The 20,415-nt window shown below is 45.8% G+C and overlaps 1 protein-coding gene across 1 annotated transcript in view; it reads left to right on the top strand.

Moving 5' to 3' along the window:
* The first annotated feature begins 17,115 nt into the window (after nucleotides 1-17,115).
* LOC126245965 (receptor-type guanylate cyclase Gyc76C-like) overlaps nucleotides 17,116-20,415 on the top strand; it is a 228,709-nt gene continuing 225,409 nt past the window's right edge. The window contains exon 1 of the mRNA XM_049948359.1: nucleotides 17,116-17,310. Coding sequence (XP_049804316.1) covers nucleotides 17,131-17,310 — 180 coding nt within the window. The 5' untranslated portion in view covers nucleotides 17,116-17,130. The remainder of the gene's footprint in view (nucleotides 17,311-20,415) is intronic.

Genomic DNA, 20,415 nt, shown 5'->3' with positions numbered 1-20,415 from the left:
TCTCTGGAAAAAGGAAACCCATGATGGAATCATAGCTCTGCATTCGGCTTAACACGACGGAGCTATTTTAGTAAACTCAGAAGAACGCAACCATGTTATACTGTCCATTCACATTCATGTAACCATCGCCTATGTTCTAAGTCAGTGTGCAGTAAACAGCAGGTCGCAACACTAGTAGTTGAACGTGTGGTTAAGCATGTCGGGGGGACGCGGAAAACAGTGCAGTTGTTGTCATTATGCGGAAACGGTGTAACACGCCCGGGAGTACAAATGGGGGTGGGGGGAACCCTTAAACTGTTGTCACTCCTGGTTTTCTTGACCGTGCGCCCTAACCACACCACGTACCTGATAATCCCAGACGAGCGTACACGTAATCGTCGCGGCGCGGCTGATTGTTGATAATGCGGAACGCGATGACCGAACGCAAGTTCTGACGCTGGCACTTGACTGCACTCTTTTGTGGTAACAATTTTTTTTCTGATTACATGAGATCATTCTGGGAGACCGAACACGGCGCGGATGATTGATACCGTACGGTACGACACGCAACGAGAGGATACACAAATACGTTATCAGCAGCACCGCTCATTTTTAAATTACTTCTTGACGCACTTTCCTCTGAATCATTTGCTTATTTTATCACTTTACTATAACAGCACTTGCAGCAACACTTCAATTTCCATACTAACAATGCCTCTCACATGCAGAGCTACACACAACACAACATAACAGCTCCGTGTGCCGTGCTCGACTCGACAGACGCGGCTGCCCGCAAAGATATTCCGCAACCAAGCCAGCGATATGGTTGGTTGGTTGGTTTGGAGAAGGAGACCAGACAGCGAGGTCATCGGTCTCATCGGATTAGGGAAGGATGGGGAAGAAAGTCGGCCGTGCCCTTTGAAAGGAACCATCCCGGCATTTGCCTGGAGCGATTTTAGGGAAATCACGGAAAACCTAAATCAGGATGGCCGGACGCGGGATTGAACCGTCGTCCTCCCGAATGCGAGTCCAGTGTCTAACCACTGCGCCACCTCGCTCGGTAGCGATATGACAGTACGCTTACAACGGAGCTATTTACTTCACGTGCAAAAGGTCTTGATCACTGGTTTTTGGACCAATTGTGGATGCGTTTTCGAAACAGCTAACTCTGTGAACTGTTCGGGTGACACCATGGTTAAAGTACACTGTACATGGCAAAATGGCGCTATCTAAAACCGGCGCCGAGGCAACAGTGGTGCACCACGGGCCATAGATGACAGGGGTGAACGACGGCTGTGGAGATTTGTACCGGGGAATACACATGAACTGATGAGCGACGGACCGCCCAGATGAACGAAGCGACTACCAACAGTGTCTCCTCAGCTACCATTCAGCAAACGTTGCTCCGCAACAGACACCTGGTTCATCCATTCATACTGACTGCTGTCCATCGGCGACGAAGGCTGGAATTTGCGCGCCAGTACTGCAACTGGACGTCCGTTCCGTGACGACAGGTGTCCTTTTCAGATGAATCACTTTTTAAGCTCTGTCGGGCAGATCCGTTGGCGTGCGCGGCGTGAAACGTCTGCAAGCAAACACCCTGCAACAATCTTCGGAAGGGCCAAGGCCGGGGGAAGGAGCGTTATCGAATGATTTCGTGACATTCCATTGGTGACCTCGTCATGCGTCAAGGCGTAATGGATCAACACAACTATGCATTTCTACCCCTATATGCAGTTTATTATGCCTCGACATGATGGCATCTACCAGCAGGACAATGCAGCGTGTCACACAGCTCGCAGTATACGTGCGTGGTTTAAAGAGCACCAGTATGGGTCTACCGTAGTCCCCCGGCCACCTGGCATCGACAGTCCATGGGACCGCCTCGATCAGGCTGTTGGTGCCATGGATCCTCAACCGACAGACGTAGCCCAGTTGGCCACTGCACTTGAATCGGCGTAGCTCCACAGCCCTGTCGGTATCTTCCAAGCATCGCTCACTCTCTTCCTACACGTCCGCGCTGCAGAAGGCGGTTATTCAGGATTTTACAGCTGATCACTTCAATATGACTGGACCGTGTATATTGGCCCTCCGCTACACTTTACATATCCATCCCAAAGAAATATAGCTTTCATAACATATTCGGTTATGCCAGTTGATACTACCACGAAAGTAATGCAACAAATATTTTCGTGTACGTCAGTGAAATTTTCTAATCAAACAGAGTGTTATACAGTGGCAGTGAGAAACAGTCAGAAATGCATCTAAGGCTGTTGTAGGGTAAGTTGGGCTGAGAAATAACTATTAAGAAAGAAATTCGACGCGTTGAGTCATTGCCAATTCAATTAGCATTGACGTTACGCAATCAAGTCACTGCACGTGCAAATCCAAGCAGCGTGCCAAAGGCCGTGTTGCCAAACGAGTGCTTCGTTTGGTTAGCTGAGACTGAATTTAAAAAATCATGGGAAACTATTGGACTGTAGCGCGTTCGATCCTTGCTTTTAGGTTTATTTCATAGTTCGTTGAATACTTTGGATTTAATTATATAAGGAATACCCTCTTTCAAATTCTGAAGGTGGCAGGGGTAAAATACAGGGAGCAAAAGGCTACTTACAATTTGTACAGAAACCAGATGGTAGCTATAAGGGTCGAGGGCCATGAAAGGGAAGCAATGGTTGGGTACGGAGTGAGACAGGGTTGTAGCTTATGTCTGATGTTATTCAATCTATATACTGAGCAAGCAGTAAAGGAAACAAAAGAAAAATTCGGAGTAGGAATTGAAATCCATGGAGAAGAAATAAAAAATTTGAGGTTCGCCGATGACTTTCTAATTCTATCAGAGACAGCAAAGGACCTGGAGGAGCAGTTGAACGGAATGGACAGTGTCTTGAAACGAGGATATAAGATGAACATCGAACAAAAGCAAAAAGAGGATAATGGAATGTAGTCGAATTAAGTTGGGTGATGCTGCGGGAATTAGATTAGGAAATGAGAGGCTTAAAGTAGTAATTGAGCTTTGCTATTTGGGGAGCAAAATAACTGATGATGGTCGAAGTAGAGAGGATATAAAATGTAGACTGGCAATGGCAAGAAAAGCGTTTCTGAAGAAGAGAAATTTGTTAACATCGAGTATAGATTTAAGTGTCGGGAAGTCGTTTCTGAAAGTATTTGTATGGAGTGTGGCCATGTATGGAAGTGAAACATGGACGATAAATAGTTTGAACAAGAAGAGAATAGAAGCTTCCGAAATGTGGTGCTACAGAAGAATGCTGAAGATTACATGGGTAGATGACATAACTGATGAGGAGGTATTGAATTGAATTAGGGAGAAGAGAAATTTGTGTCACAACTTGACTAGAAGAAGCGATCAGTCGGTAGGACATGTTCTGAGGCATCAAGGGATCACCAATTTAGTATTGGAGGGAAGCGTGGAGGGTAAAAATCGTGGAGGGAGACCAATGAGCTGAATACTCTAAGCAGATTCAGAAGGATGTAGGTTGCAGTAGGCACTGCGAGACGAAGAAGCTTGCATAGGAAACAGTAGGGTGGAGAGCTGCATCAAACCAGTGTCTGGACTGAAGACCACAACAACAACAGCAACAACAACCATTTCAGAGCGTTGTCTCTAAAAGGTGACATTCATAATCTTATTAATAACATAAAAAGATGTAATTTGCTTATATTCTTGCAATATGTGTACTAGTTAGGAACCAAAGTAATCTACCTTAAAAATGTAAGTAGGTAACTATTAATCTTTTGAGCTACAATAAGTTTTGTTATTTCTTGTGAAATTTAGTTCTTGGGGCATAGTGCATGCACGAACTCACCTAATCTATTATATTATATTATATTAATACAGGTAAGTTTCGAATGTTACCTCGTATTGGCTAAAAATTCTGCCACGCCCTATATGTTTATGTGAGGAGAAATCCGCAGGTCGCCCCCGTGATCTCGCCGAAGACATAGTCCGTAATTTTTGCACCTAGTCCACTGAAGTCCATTCGTCGCGCCTGCCGGGAGGTACCGTTCATCGCGTGTCAGTCGGGTCCTTTTAAAGGCGACGTTTGAATATCTTACAGGATACTTGCCGTTCGTCCATTGTAGGGCACAATGAACATCCAGGGAAGGTAAATGAAAAATTTGATCCTAAATGTAATTATAAGGAGTGCCCAAAGCTTGGGTGGTTCTCTTGAAAATGAGACCTTCGTAATCGTATGAGTAAGGTAAAATCTACTAGAATTTCATGTTCATTCACGTAGAATATGTCTGAAGCAATCGGTCTCCCAGAGCCAAACAAGACTGCAGATGCCGTTTTGTATAAAGTTTGGAAATAAGAGGACTGTGCTTTCTTACTCCTCCAGCCGTAATTTCTCCTTGAACAATTACGCCACCACTTAACGTGATTTTGTACCCGCCCGGTTTGCAGTGCGGTCTAACGCACGGCTTTCCGGATTGGGAAGGATCGCCTGGTCCCCGGCACGAATCCGCTCGGCGGACCTGTGTAGAGGTCCGGTGAGCCGACCAGTCTGTGGATGGTTTTTAGGCGGTTTCCCATCTGCCTCGGCGAATGCGGGCTGGTTCCCCTTATTCCGCCTCAGTTATACTATGTCGGCGATTGCTGCGCAAACAAGCTCTGCACGTACGCGTACACCACCATTACTATACCACGCAAACATAGGGGCTACATTCGTCTGGTGTGAGACGTTCCCTGGGGGGTCCACCGGGGGCCGAACCGCACGTTAACCCTGGGTTCGGTGTGGGGCGGCGGAGGGGTGAAGTGGATTGCGGTAGTCGTCGTGCGGTTGTGGACCACTGCGGCTGCGGCGGGGACGGAGCCTCTCCGTCGTTTCTAGGTCCCCGGTTAACAAACAATACAATAACGTGATTTTTCATCCTGCATCCCGGTATTCACGTGTGTTCTTCTGCAACTGTGGCGGTCATAATTATTGCCCACAACTGGCATTGTGGATTCTGATGGACGACATGCTGCAGCTACAAAAGTATCAAAAAGTTTTCGGCTCGTAGCAGAAACGATGTTGGCGATGTCGGTAGGTGTCGGAGTATGATAATATTTTGCAATTATTACCTTGCGTCTACGGTAAAGGGAACCTTCCAACTTCCCCCCGTGGTGATGAGTCCCCATATAACGGTCGTTCCAGTGCTTTCTTGACGTGGTAAGCTCTTGGTGAAATGCAGCTCTCACGACTGAATTGCGCTAGTCTAAACTAAGAAAATCACTAATCCAGTCACGTTCCGTGTCCGTATTTCGATCTCGAGTGAGAAATTATGCTCGTCAGAAGTAAGTGCCTATTTCGCCGATAGCTATGACAAAATTGACCCCGGCGAACGGGCGCGCGTACACACACCCGCACACACGGCTGCAGCATTTTCAATTACTTGCGGTTTGCGCTGAGCAGACGCTGCCTAGACGCGTAGACCAGTAACGGGCTCCTAGCCTCTAGCCTTCAGCGCCCTCGCCGCTTGCTCCGGAGACCAGTGTTCTCTCGGGCATCAGCGCTGCTGGACTTGTGCTGCGCACCGATCTTCCTCAGCAGCCACAGGTTAGCTTCTGGTTCGCTCGGTTACTCTCTCATGTAATACTCACTCTCTCTCTCTCTCTCTCTCTCTCTCTCTCTCTCTCTCTTAAAATAAAACACACACACACACACACACACACACACACACACACACACACACACATGGTGGTGGAAACAGTCTTTCTTGATTGAGATTTTCGTTCTGCAGCGGATTGTGCGCTGATATGAAACTTCCTGGCAGATTAAAACAGTGTGCCGGACCGAGACTCGAACTCGGGACCTTTGCCTTTCGCGGGCAAGTGCTCTACCGACTGAGCTACCCAAGCACGACTCACGCCCCGTCCACACAGCTTTACTTCTGCCAGATGGTAGAGCACTTACCCGTGAAAGGCAAAGGTCCCGAGTTCGAGTCTCGGTCCGGCACACAGTTTTAATCTGCCAGGAAGTTTCATATCAGCGCACACTCCGCTGCCGTTTCCGTAGAGTTGTGTATGCTAACAGACTACCAACAGTAGCTGAAACCCTCAGAAATCAACGTGGGGCGTACTGCGAACCTAGACAGCAATTTTCAAGAGGAGTCAGACAACATCCTTTACTTCCCCCCATATACGAGTAAATTTTGCTTATTGACCACGAGGGGAAAATTCGAGAAATTGGAGCCAATACAGAGGCTTACCGACAATTGCTGTTCCCACGCACTATTCGCGAGTGGACCAGGGTTGGAGGGATCAAATAGTGGTACCGAAAGTACCCTCCGCCACACACCGTTAGATGGCTTGCGGAGTATGATGTAGATGTAGACCGCCTACGAAGCCATGGACCCAAGTTGTCAACAAGGCACTGTGCAAGCTGGTGGTGGCTCCATAACGATGTGAGATGTGTTTACAATGGAATGAACTGAGTCCTCTGGATGTTCTGCTACTTGGAGACCATTTGCTGCCATTTATGGGCTTAATGTTGCCAAGCAAAAATGAATTTTTTGCGGATGACAATGCTTCATTTGACCTTGCCACAATTGTTTGCGATTGGTTTGAAGAAGATTCTGAGCAATTCGAGAATGATTTGGCCTCTCAGATTGCCCGACATGAATCCCACCGAACATTCGTGGGACATAATTTATAGGTCAGTTCGTGCACAAAATCTTGCACCGGCAACATCTTCGCAATTGTGGACGGTGCCAGAGGCAGCATGACTACACCTATAGTGTAGTCTTGAAATGCGATCCACTGCAGAGATCGGTTCTTTTGTCCTCAGTGATTTGGAAACTGGCTAAGGTGTTCAAGTGTCTACTTCCTTCAGTTACATTGTTCTGGCTTTATTGTTAAAATTAAAATCGAATAAATGATGAAATTCGGTGCTAGCATATGTTCTATACATCTGTAACAATCCCTACGCGTAACAAGTAACATCCTCTTGAAAGATACATACTGTAATTCTACAGTGTATTTTTATTTATTTTGTATTATCGATGAAAAAACCTACCCGCGTGAATATTTTAGGCAGTTCGAAAAATTTTACGTACTGCGACTGCTTATTTATAAGCAGAGAATCAGTACCTGTGGTTAACGACCATAACTTTGAGAGAATTTTAAAGCAGAAAATTAATATAAAATAAAGACGGGTAATTATATCCTAACATCTTAACGTTAATGCTAATTCTAATAATTATTAAAAGCAAACATGAAATAAACGTCAAATAAGGACGAGAAACGAAACTAAATGGTTCACTAAAAGCATAATTTAAAACTAGTAGCGTATTTTGTTTTGTGAAGGCTTCTGTGTTTACAGCACTCTTGCACTGCTGTTTGATTGCCAAAGGCACTGTTACTATGAATATATTCTACTATTATAACAGCACTAAAAGCGTTAGATTCCGCTGCTATACTTATAATCTCTGCAAAACTCTTGACCATTCATTCCAGTAAGGTTCCTGCTACTCTGAACAATACAGAAAACTTGCTGTGATTAAGTAGAATCAGTGTCATTGCTACTTAGATATATGCTTAATAGGATACAAACAAATAACTGATTGCACAAGTAATAGATGATTTAGCGAGACTGGCGCATTGCGCCAAGTATTGGCGACCATGTCAGGACCTCCAGAAACTGTAGAGGTGGTGTAGGTTTAGCCCAGTCATGTGAATGAAATCTGTAGTCTCCACTTCCATGTATTCTTGCTGGCAGAATGATGTTGATGGTAATTTCTTCAATCTTAAGGCTTCGAATCCATTAATCCTTGACAGAACCACAACAGTAGTCTTGCATAGCAACCTAGCCTCCACATTCGTGCACAGAAACAAAATAGATTTTATAAACTCACTGTACATACATTTAATTTTCCTGCGGAGCTACTGTATTTATTTGAGAATCATTTGCTTAACTTGTTTAACTTTAGTGTGATAGAAGGTAAATAGTCTCTACTTTGAGAAAGCCCAGAGAATACTTGGTCGACAATCCTTGCATACAAAATCGCACTCATTTCGACCTATAAGGATTGAAACAGTAGGGGTAATCTCAAATCAGAATATCTGTATCGCATGTCCAGCAAAGCTGTTGTACGTTTAGCGAACGTTCAGGGAAATAAACATCCAAGCTAAAGAAAGATGTAGGCTCATTTTGCTAAATCGTACCTAGCGTCGGTTTGGGTGACTGTTTAGTAATGAACTCGATGCCCGCCCTTTGCGAGGATACAGTCGGTCGCATGTCGAATCTCCAATTCTGCCCGTCCTCCGAAAGATAATATGTGCACAGCAGAAATATGCACGGGGCGTAAAAATTAAATGTCTCTCGGCGACAGGAGAAGCGCTAGATGATACAAATTACAGGGTCTCTGTGTGGCGCAGTGTTATCCAGTGAGGCAAAACGATTGCTTCCTAAATTATTTAGCACAGTGCTCCATTTGTTCTTGTGGGGGTCACGCTTCGTTTATTGAACTTAACAGTGTCTGCACTCAGGATCGATTTGTCCGATTTGTCCGTCCGCTGGCCCTTGTTTCACACAATAATTCTATAATATACAATAATTCTGTTGTATATTTTCAATACAGAGGCTTACCGACAATCATTCTTCCCACGCGCTATTCGCGAGTGGGACAGGTTTGGAGGGATCAGATAGTGGTACCGAAAGCACTTTCCGACACACACCATTGGGTGGGTTGCGGAGTATGATGTAGATGTAGATGTAGACAGAGTGATTGTGCTGTCATGGTCAGAGCAAATTTTCGAGGAAATAAATTGCTTCGTCGTGTGGTGTATGTTTTAAATGACAGTTTTATGGTTTCCAAGCAAAACTTTTTGTGAATCAAAGCATGTTATAAGAAAAACATGAAAGTGTTATGGAAATATCAATTAATAGTTCAGCTATGACAATATCCGCCGTTGGAATTTGTATTATATTTTGTATATTTTGAGCAATAATAGGATAAGCGGTTGTTGTTAACAACTTGAAAGTGGACGAAAGAAACGTTTATATGACGACAGCTATTTCACGAAGTACTCTCACCCATGTACTGTTTTGGGAACGGGGCAGCATTCACGTACAGGGTGCTCGGAAATTCCCTTTACAAACTTCTAGGACTTGTAGAGGGGAATGAGTATAAAATATTTTGAGCAGGAGCCCATGTCCAGAAATGTACCGTTTGCTTTCTACTACGGTTTCAGTTCTGATCGTTAACTCTGCTTGAGGAATTGAATTAGGCGTGACGCAGTACAATTATCAGGTAACAGTCGAAACGAATCACAACGAAACATCCACTTATTACTTAAGCAAGTCTGTTCGTATTAACACTTAAACATTTGCGTGTTTACGTAATACCAAAACAAAAAAGAACCTGGCCTAGTGTAGGCACAGAACAGTACTAATGCACTGCAACAGCGGTTCGATGTGGCGACCACCAACGTTGTTATAGACATTGTACCTACGAAGCACATTCTGGTACGCAGTCTCCATCCCAGCTGGTGTCTCTTCAGTTTCTAGTGCAGCGGCCAGGACTCATGGCAGCAGATCTTCCTCTGTCTCTTCAGGAGTCTCGTAAATCAAAATTTGTATACGACCCCGCAAGAAGTAGTCCAGCCATCTTGTCTACCCTACTACATCCCAGGACAAGCAACTCTAACAGTTTTCTTTTGATTAACTTCTCATGGTTGGGTTTGACAGTCATATAATATTTCTTAAAAGACATCATAGTCGCTGTTGACTGTATAAAATATTTATTGTAATATTGCAATAGTAACAATAAATATTTTATACAGTCAACGGCGACTATGATGCCTTTCAAGAAAGTTTTCTCTTTTCCTCAGCAGACGTGGATGGGCTACACACTTCAATTGAAACCGCTATAAAATGGAAATAGTACGTTTCCGGACATAAGTTCCTATTCAAAATATTATGTACTTACTCCCCTCTATAAGTCCTAGAAGTTCGTAACGGGGATTTCCGAACATTCTGTATGTAAATTAATACGTGCTTGACTGTAATAGTTAAAAAGCCTGAATGTGATAAAAACAACTGTTTAACCACGACGACAGTGTTGTAAATGTTTTAATTTTGAGTTATGGAATGTTTCTCAAGTACAGCCTTTTTGACCAGATGTGAAAGTCATTCCTACTATGGCAAACATGTTACGAAATATCGATAATCACGTGAGTAACAGTATAACGTCGAAACACGTTTCTGGCTAGAAACCGAGCATGTACAGCTGACAGCCCCATCTGTTGCTACATGTGCTGATGTTCTCATATGGTGCTATCGAGCGGAGACAGTTTCTGAGCCGCACGGGGTAGCTGCGTGGTCTTAGGCGTCCTGCCACGCTTCGCGCGGCTCCTCCTGTCGAAGGTTCGAGTCCTCCCTCTGGCATGGGTTTGTGTGTGTTGTCCTTAGCGTAAGTAAGTTTACGTTAGATTAAGTAGTGTATAAGATTAGAGACCGATGACGTTAGCGCCGGCCGGAGTGGCCGTGCGGTTCTAGGCGCTACAGTCTGCAACCGCGAGACCGCTACGGTCTCAGGTTACAATCCTGCCTCTGGCATGGATGTGTTTGATGTCCTTAGGTTAGTTAGGTTTAAGTAGTTCTAAGTTATAGGGGACTGATGACCTCATAAGTTGAGTCCCATAGTGCTCAGAGCTATTTGAACCATTTGATGACGTTAGCAGTTTGGTCCCATAAGATCTTACCACAAATTTACAAATTTACAGTTTTTGATGAGAATGACTGCAGGTTTCTCCCTAGAAGCAGACGGTCACTTTACCCGGACTGTCCTTGCTTTTGCGACAGCTTCCCCCAACTTCCCCCAGCACCCGCTCACATCTTCATCCTCCGAGGACACGGTTTCTCACGATAAAGAGATATTCTCCCTACAAGTCGGAGGGGCTGACACCAGTGGCAGCTGGCCGTGTGCACTAAATTGTTCCGAATGTTGCTACAGCTCCTTTTTGTCTCTGTGATCGTCTCTCCTCAGCAAAAAGTGGTTCAAATGGCTCTGAGCACTATGGGACTCAACTACTGAGGTCATAAGTCGCCTAGAACTTAGAACTGCTTAAACCTAACTAACCTAAGGACATCACACACATCCATGCCCGAGGCAGGATTCGAACCTGTGACAGTAGTGGTCGCGCGGTTCCAGACTGTAGCGCCTACAGTAGATGGTGTTCCTCGTGAGACTGACGACAGCTTTCTGCCTGCAGGTAGGAGCGGGCTGATCCCGCCGGCAGCCGGCCATGTGCCCCGGACCGCCCCGGCTGCTGCTACAGCTGCTGGTGGTCGCGGCGGTCCTCCTCCTCCACCTGGCGTCCGGCCAGATCCTCAAGAACCTCACCGTCGGCTACTTGACGGCCGTCAGGGGCACACTTAAGGACAGGCAGGGCATCGCTGTCTCCGGGGCCATCAAGATGGCCATTGACCAGGCAAGCACCTCTCTTATTTAACAGATATTCTTTTTCTTTATTCTTCACTTCACGTTTTTGGGCTAAGCAAACATCATCATCACCATCATCATCATTGAAGACTGATTGAACTTTTCAGCGTTCAGTCTGGAGCATAATCCCCCTTACAAAATTCCTCCATGATCCCCTATTCAGTGCTAACATTGGTGCGTCTTCTGACGTTAAGCCTATTACTTCAAAATCATTCGTAACCGAATCCAGGTACCTTCTCCTCGGTCTACCCCGACTCCTCCTACCCTCTACTGCTGAACCCATGTGTCTCTTAGGTAACCTTGCTTCTCCCATGCGTGTAACATGACCCCACCATCTAAGCCTGTTCGCCCTGACTCCTACATCTATAGAGTTCATTCCCAGTTTTTCTTTGATTTCCTCATTGTGGACACCCTCCTGCCATTGTTCCCATCTACTAGTACCTGCAATCATCCTAGCTACTTTCATATCCGTAACCTCAACCTTATTGATAAGGTAACCTGAATCTACCCAGCTTTCGCTCCCATACAACAAAGTTGGTCTAAAGATTTAACGGTGCACAGATAACTTAGTCTTGGTACTGACTTCCTTCTTGCAGAAGTGAGTAGATCGTAGCTGAGCGCTCACTGCATTAGCTTTCCTACACCTCGCTTCCAGTTTTTTTCACTATGTTGCCATCCTGTGAGAATATGCATCCTAAGTACTTGAAACCGTCCACCTGGTCTAACTTTGTTCCTCCTATTTCGCACTCAATCCTTTAATATCTCTTTCCCAGTGACATTACTTTCGTTTTGGAGATGCTAATCTTCATACCATACTCCTTACATTTCTGATCTAGCTCTGAAATATTACTTTGCAAACGTTCAATCGAATCTGCCATCACAACTAAGTCATCCGCATATGCGAGACTGCTTATTTTCTGTTCACATATCTTAATCTCATCCAGCCAGTCTATTGTTTTCAACATATGATCCATAAATAATATGAACAACAGTGGAGACAGGTTGCATCTTTGTCTTACCCCTGAAACTACTCTGAACCATGAACTCAATTTACCGTCAACTCTAACTGCTGCCTGACTATCTATGTAAAGACCTTTAATTGCTTGCAAAAGTTTGCCTCCTATTCCATAATCTCGAAGAACAGACAATAACTTCTTCCTAGGAACCCGATCATGTGCCTTTTCTAGATCTATAAAGCATAGATACAATTCCCTGTTCCACTCGTAACACTTCTCCACTATTTGCCGAAAGCTAAAGATCTGGTCCTAATCAGGGCTATGCAAACGGTACAAAAAATTAGTTACTCCTAGGAGCTATCAAGCTGACTTCGTTTAACACCCTCTAGCCACAACAGTGGCCCTAGTACGGCGAGGAAGGGAGTCCACAAGTTTCTGCAGATTTGCTTTATGAAGCCGAAGCAACTCATTGACGATTTGAACCCTGTAGAGCTGCCACATGGCGGAGATGTCATTTGTATGTTTCACCCGCTGTTTAAAATAGTCACTGACATTGTCTGTAGGATTAACATCAGGTCGAGCTATAGTTGGCCAGTCCAATGTGATAGTGCCTGAGTTTTCGTCATACCAGCATGCGTCGTGCAGCCCTGCGAACATGGCTATTGCCATTTTGGAAGACGGCAGGTCCACAGAACACTTACCATGAAGATGTAGAAGAAAAGGCAACACTTGGTCACCAAGAATGTTGAAAAAAATGCCCTGGTTCATGATCACGATTGCCTCCATGTCTAGGTCTAAGTCACGGTCAATAAGCACCCTTTCCTCTTCATTTCCCGGTTTCAGGCTAAGAAAACCATACAAAAAATTAGTTACTCGTAGGAGTCATCAAACTGACTTCATATAACACCCTCTAGCTATGACAGTGACCTCAGTACGGCCAGGAAGGGAGTCCACAAGTTTCTACAGATATGCCTAATTAAGCTTAAGCAACTCACTAATTATTTGAATCTGTAGAGCTACCAGAGTGCGGAGATGTTGATTATACGTTTCACCCCCGGTTTAAAATAATCACAGATCAGACGTTTTCTGTAGAATTAAGATCGGGTCGAGTGATAGTTGGCCAGTCCAGATGTGACAGTGCCTGAGTTTTCGTCACACCAGCATGCGTCGTTCAGCCCTGTGAACACGGCTATTGCCACTTTTGTCACAGGCATCTAACCACCAGGCTTCATTTATTGAAGACCCAGAAGAAATAAGAAAGTGCGACTACAGCTGGGACAGTGGATATAATCGTAGTTAAACGTAGCAGTGAGCTCTCGATGCTGAGAAGAAACACTGAAATTTACCACATTGACTACCCTTCATGCGATTGGTGGCGTCACCGGCTCAGACGTTAACATCATTTGTGGCTGCTTGACGTAACTGCCGACCAATCAGAAGCCATCAATGGGCTATACAAGGCCGCCATAGCAGCAGACAAGGCAGTCAGTTGCTCCTGACGAAGGTAGTGGTGGTAATCGAAAGCTTGATGTTTATTTCAGAACTGGCACGGCAAGAAGTACCAGATTATTTTATATAGTAAATTCCACACTGCCTCTGTATTACTCCTCTATACTATTTCTTCTTTTTAAGGCATCATCTGTTCCGCTCATCAAATCTTGCTTCCCTTGTCATCTGTAATAAAATTACAATGTCACTGGCAAACCTCAGCTTTTTTCCTTACTCTCTGAACTTAAATTTACTTTGTACATTTTTCCTCGGTGTCCTATATTGCATGGTGTATGTGTAGACTGAATATCAGTGGGGATAGACTGCAACCTTGCCTTGCATCCTCTGTCACCATTGTCCGTTTTTCATGCCCATCTACGAACATTAGTCTGCAACTGAAAATGATTTGTGTCAGTGGCGATCAAACTTTTTTTGCTCAAGAGCCAATACTGATATTGTGGAGCAGGACCTCAGGCCACAAATGTACCGAACTTATTATTAATTGGTAATCTACAAAAATTAGTGTGTTATGAGCCCCCAATAGGGTAGCGATAGCAAGGGCGCAATAAGTTGGCCTCCAATCCCCTAATACTGATCGTTAAAAGTCGGAACACTCCATGTCGACTGTTCTCTGTTGCAGATTGGTGCCACCCACAGCAGCCCCAAAGTTGTGACACTGTACCTGCCTTAGAGAGCGTTGTGTCCTCCGTGTGATCAGATGGTTAATTGATTAGTAACAGAAACTGTACTTATATTTAATTGCGTTATGCAATATGAGACTAGATCACGAATGTCTACTAAATGTTTTGACTGTCATATTTCGTTTACTCATTGTGTTATACACAGAAGAACCAAAGAAACTGGTACACCTGCCTAATACCGTGTAGGCTCCCCGCGAGCATGCAGAAGGGCCGCAACACGACGTGGTATGGACTCGACTAATGTCTGAAATAGTGCTGGAGGGAACTGACACCATGAATCCTGAAGGGCTGTATATAAATCCGTACGAATACGAGCGAGTGGAGAGCTCTTCTGAACAGCACGTTGCAAGGCATCCTAGACATGCTCAATAATGTTCATGTCTGGGGAGTTTTGAGGCCAGCTGAAGTGTTCAAGCCGGCCGGTGTGACCGAGCGGTTCTAGGCGCTTCAGTCTTGAACCGCGCGACCGCTACAGTCGCAGGTTCGAATCCTGCCTCGGGCATGGATGTGTGTGATGCCCTTAGGTTAGTTAGGTTTAAGTAGTTCTAAGTTCTAGGTGACTGATGACGTCAGATGTTAAGTCCCATAGTGCTCAGAGCCATTTGAACCATTTATTGAAGTGTTCAAACTGAGAAGGGTGTTCCAGGAGCCGCTCTGTAGCAATTCTGGACGTGTGGAGTGTGGCATTGTCCTGCTGGAATTGCCCAAGTCCGTCGGAATGCACAAAGGATATGAATGGATGCAGGTGATCAGACAGGATGCTTACGTACGTGTCACCTGTCAGAGTCGTGTCTAGAGGTATCAGGGCACTTCCATCACTCCAACTGCACACACCCCACTTCATTACTGAGCCTCCACCAGCTTGAACAGTCCGCTGCTGACATGCAGCGTCCATGGATTCATGAGGCTGTCTCCATACCCATATACGTCCATCCGCTCGATACAATTTGAAACGAGACTCGTCCAACCAGGCAACATGTTTCCAGTCATCAACAGTCCAATGTCAGTGTTGACGGGGCCCAGGCGAGGAGTAAAGCTGTGTGTCGTGCAGTCATCAAGGGCACACGAGTGGGCCGTCGGCTCCGATAACCCAAATCGATGATGTTTCGTCGAATAGTTCGCACGCTGACTCTTGTTGCTGACCCATCATTGAAATCTGCAGCAATTTGCGGAAGGGTTCCACTTCTGTCACGTTGAACGATTCTCTTCAGTCGTCGTTGGTCCCGTTCTTGCAGCATCTTTTCCGGGCGCAGGATGTCGGAGATTTCATGTTTTACCTGATGAAAGATATTCACGGTACACTCGTGAAATGGTCGTACGGGAAAATCCCCACTTCATCGCTACCTCGGAGATGGTGTGTCCCATAACTCGTGCGCCGATTATAACACCACATTCAGACTCACTTAAATCTTGATCACCTGTCATTGTAGCAGCAGTAATCGATCTAACAACTGCGCCAGTCGCATGTTGTCTCATATAGGCGTTGTCCACCGCAGCGCCTTATTCTGCATGTTTACATATCTGTGTATTTGAATAGACATGCCTATACCACTTCCTTTGGCGCATCAGTTTGCGTGTGTTTTGTGTATTCAACCGGAGACCTAAGAAAGGTAGTTCCGCTGTAGTCCTCCGTGGTTCACAACCCCACAACAGGCCACAGCAGGCCACCCACCTCACTGCCGCCCCACATCGAACCCAGGGTTATTGTGCGGTTTGGCCCCCAGTGGAACCCCCGGGAACGTCTCATTCCAGACCAGTGTACCCCAAATATCTGCGTGGCAGAGTAATTATGGTGTACGCGTACGTGGAGGCAGATGCTTCAGTGTTCTACAACATCCTTGATTTAGTTTCATATTCCTTACTATAATTATGAACTGCATTTGAAGATGACCTCTATAATGCGCATTCGCGGATCTACGTAACGTCTGTGTCAAAATTTATACAGTAGCAGCTGATCGGTACGAGTCGCACACGTCCGTGAGTTGCCTGTACTGGAAGGCGTACAGTAAAACATGCTCCCCCTCCCATCCTGTAACCCCGCAGTGAATGCGCCGTTTACACCTCTGCCCCTGAGGTAAGCTACCAACTTTACTTAGCTCAGTGCCGACCGACATCAATTAAAATTAAAGCACATTTTAAGCATTAGTGTCTCTGCGAGTGTGTTTGTTACTGAGCAGGAAAATTACACTCCTAAGAAGCTGGGAGATGAAGAAGCTTGCACAGGATAGAGTACCATGGAGAGCTGCATCAAACCAGTCTCAGGACTGAAGACCACGACAACAACAAGAAGCTCTTAACGTTAGTTAGCATTTTTGTATTCGCCTGTTATTAGGTAGACGCATATTATTACAAAATACGGCTGGGAACCGCGGGCTGTACGAATTCTTGATTCGGATCGCATGTGGCCCACGGGTCGCAGTTTGACACCCACTGACAAGTACATGCGAAGATGTATTATTTTTTGAGCCATCTGGCACAGTAACGAAATGTCGCAAACGTGAAGTCAGCAGCTTTCTCATTTGGTTACCTTTGTCCGGCAGGTGAACGAAGATATCAATATGCTGCCCAATGTGACGCTGGAGCTGAAGTACCGCGACACGCAAGGCGACACTGTGATGGCCACCAGGGTCATGACCGAGATGATGTGCAAGGACGTCGCCGTCTTCATCGGCCCCGAGGGGCCCTGCCACGTCGAGTCCATCGTCTCGTACTCGCGCAACATACCCATGATCAGCTACGTAAGTACCTGCTCACTGATACTCCATGTCTAGGTTTAGTGGCAACATAGACTGTGGGGACCGAATGCGACTGGGGATGGCGAGGTCGCAGATATAAACTCATGTTCAGAAAAAAAAATAGGACGTTCATATTCACAGGACATGTACATTAGTATGTTCTGCAGAAACGATTAGCATTTCAGTCACCTCGGTTCAACACGTTTCCTGTTGCTAGTAGGCATAGGGTCTTCCATGGACCCTGATAACTCGTTCCATGCGTGATGGCATCGACGCTTACAAGGCGCGAATGGCGTCCTGTGGTGTAGCCCTCTATGCTGCATTGACCTGGTTCCAAAGTTCGTCTGTGATGGTCAGCGTTGGGTCGTAGTCGTTTCACCATATCTCACACATTTTCGATTGGTGACAAATCTGGTGATCTGGCGGGCCAGGGCTAAAGGCTGACATCATGTGACACCAAGAAGGCACGGTTCGTGCAGCAGCATATGATCGTGCATTGTCTTGCTGAAAAATGACATCTTGGGTGTTTTGCAGAAAGGTTATGGTTATGGGTTGAAATGGTTCTGAGCACTATGGGACTTAACGTCTGAGGTCATCAGTCCCCTAGAACTTAGAACTACTTAAACCTAACTAACCTAAGGACATCACAAACATCCATGCCCGAGGCAGGCGGTCGCGCGGTTCCAGACTGTATCGCCTAGAACCTCTCGGACACCCCGGCCGGCATGGTTATCGGTCGCAGGACGTCATTCAGGTATTCACACCGGTCACAGTGCCCTGGACAAGGACCAGTTGTGTTCGTGGTTGTAACCAGTAGCATCCCCCGCACCATAAGGGCTTGAATTGGCGTTGTATGTCTTGTGTGAGCCGGCCGGTGTGGCCGAGCGGTTCTAGGCGCTACAGAATGGAACCGCGTGACCGCTACGGTCGCAGGTTCGAATCCTACCACGGGCATGGATGTGTGTGACGTCCTTAGGCTAGTTATGTTTAAAGTAGTTCTAAGTTCTAGGGGACTGATGACCTCAGAAGTTAAGTCCCATAGTGCTCAGAGCCATTTGAACCATTTGTCTTGTGCGAACGCAGTCACTGTGATGCCGCTGCTCATGTCTGCGGCGAGCCGAAATGCGGCCATCGTTTTCAAAAAAACAGAACCTGGATTCCTCCGAAAACACTATCTGATGACATTCCTGTCCCCAGTGGTGTCGTTCCACACACCATTTCCGTCTCGCATGTTTCTGCACATTCGTCAAACGTAGGCGGAGAAGTGGACGACGCGCACGTAACTCATGCCGTAATAAGCGGCGACGGACTGTCACCCCCGATAGTGTACGATGTGTTATATTGTTCCATTGTTGCACCAAAGGCGAGGAAGACGCAGAGCTGTCCTGGATTGCCATTCGGATGAGATGTCGACCTTCTCGGGACGTGGTTTGCATGGTGCGACCTGACCCATCTCGTTGCGGTCTAAGGCGCCTTGCCACGGTCCTCCCTCGGGCATTGGTGTGTTTGATGTCCTTAGCGTAAGTTAGTTTGATTAAGTAGTGGGCCGATGACCTCAGCAGTTTGGTCCCATAGGAACTTACCACAAATTTCCAAATTTGACCTATCTGGTCATGTTCTACGGCCTTCCGTGAACCATTCTGCACACACCCGCTATACTGCCAGAACACTTCGTCCCACACAAGCAGTGACTTTCCGGATGGATGCATCACATTCTCTCGTGCCAATAATGCGCCCTCTTTCAAACTCACTAATTTCACAGTACGGTCCGCGCATACGTCTGCGAGAAATCCTGTGCCTCTGTTCGAGCCACACTGATCCATACCTTCGGTTGATAGCGACACCGAGAGCTGCAGGCACATTTTACCGGAAGGTGCATTTGCGCCGCGATATCGATGTTGACCCTGAACCCGATGGCCGACGTTGTGGTATCAATGTTCGATACGTCACTTGCTAGGGGTTGCAGTTATCGATCTTGGTCCTTATTAGTATCGTTGGACCCGCGAGTCGCGACCAGCGCCGCCCCGCGCCCTGTATCAAGTTTCTAGTGAGTTCTCGTCCACTCTTGCTCGGGACGTCAAGTAGTAAAGTAGCATAGCCTTCAGCTGTTAGGAAGCAACCTCTAACAAGGCGCTTAGTAACGCTATCTGTTTGTAATTGTATATATGCAGCCAAGAAGAATCCTGTACAACCAGTTAAGTACAGTATATATTATTTTTTACCAACGACTTCTGATTATTTTAGTCGTTGCAGATCCAGACCATGCAGCCAACACCTTATCGACATTGCTGACTAACCTGCTGTGATTTATATATTTCTATTTAGCATTGGCCACCAGCCAACATTGGTGACGACTCGTTCGTCGTCATCATAACGGACATGATTCAAATTCTAACCATTTCTGCAGAACATATTATTGTACATGTCTCGTGAATATGAACGTCCTGTTCTATTTTTTCTGAACATGAGTATATTTTCCCAATAACACTGTTTATGGACAACATCTTTTCCACTGAACAGAATTAAGTGAAACACGTTCCAAAAAAATTAGTCAAAATGAGCACTGTAATCATGAAAACATTAAGTGGTTCTAATTTACTATTCTTCCAGAACCTTAGTGGTAAATCTATCGTTAGTGAAATGCCCACTCCTGTCACTCAAATAACAGTATCATTTAATCACACTTCAGATGTGGAAATGGGATGGAAATGAAGTCCCATGCTTCTTGACAGAGCGTAGGGGAACGATGCGGCAGACCCTCACCGCTGTTCTAGACAAGGTCCTATTAGAGGTGGTTTGCCGGTGCCTTCCTCCGACCGTAATGGGGGTGAATGATGATGATGAAGACGACACAACAACACCCAGTCATCTCGGGGCAGGTGAAAATCCGTGACCCTGTTGGAACAGAACCTGGGACCCCGTGCTCGGGAAGCGAGAACGCTACCGCGAGACCAAGGTGCGGACAACTTCAAATCTACATTACGAAATTTCATAAACCATAACTGGATTGTGCCACAATTTTCTCTGACTCCTCAGAAATGAATAAATAAATACAAGTGGAAGCACTGAAACCATGACTTAAAATCCATAACATTGTCTTGACAATTA

This window comes from Schistocerca nitens, chromosome 1, assembly GCF_023898315.1.
Source record: "Schistocerca nitens isolate TAMUIC-IGC-003100 chromosome 1, iqSchNite1.1, whole genome shotgun sequence".
Lineage (NCBI taxonomy): Eukaryota > Metazoa > Arthropoda > Insecta > Orthoptera > Acrididae > Schistocerca > Schistocerca nitens.
Note: the sequence above shows the minus strand (reverse complement) of the source record. Positions and strands in the feature narration are given on the sequence as shown.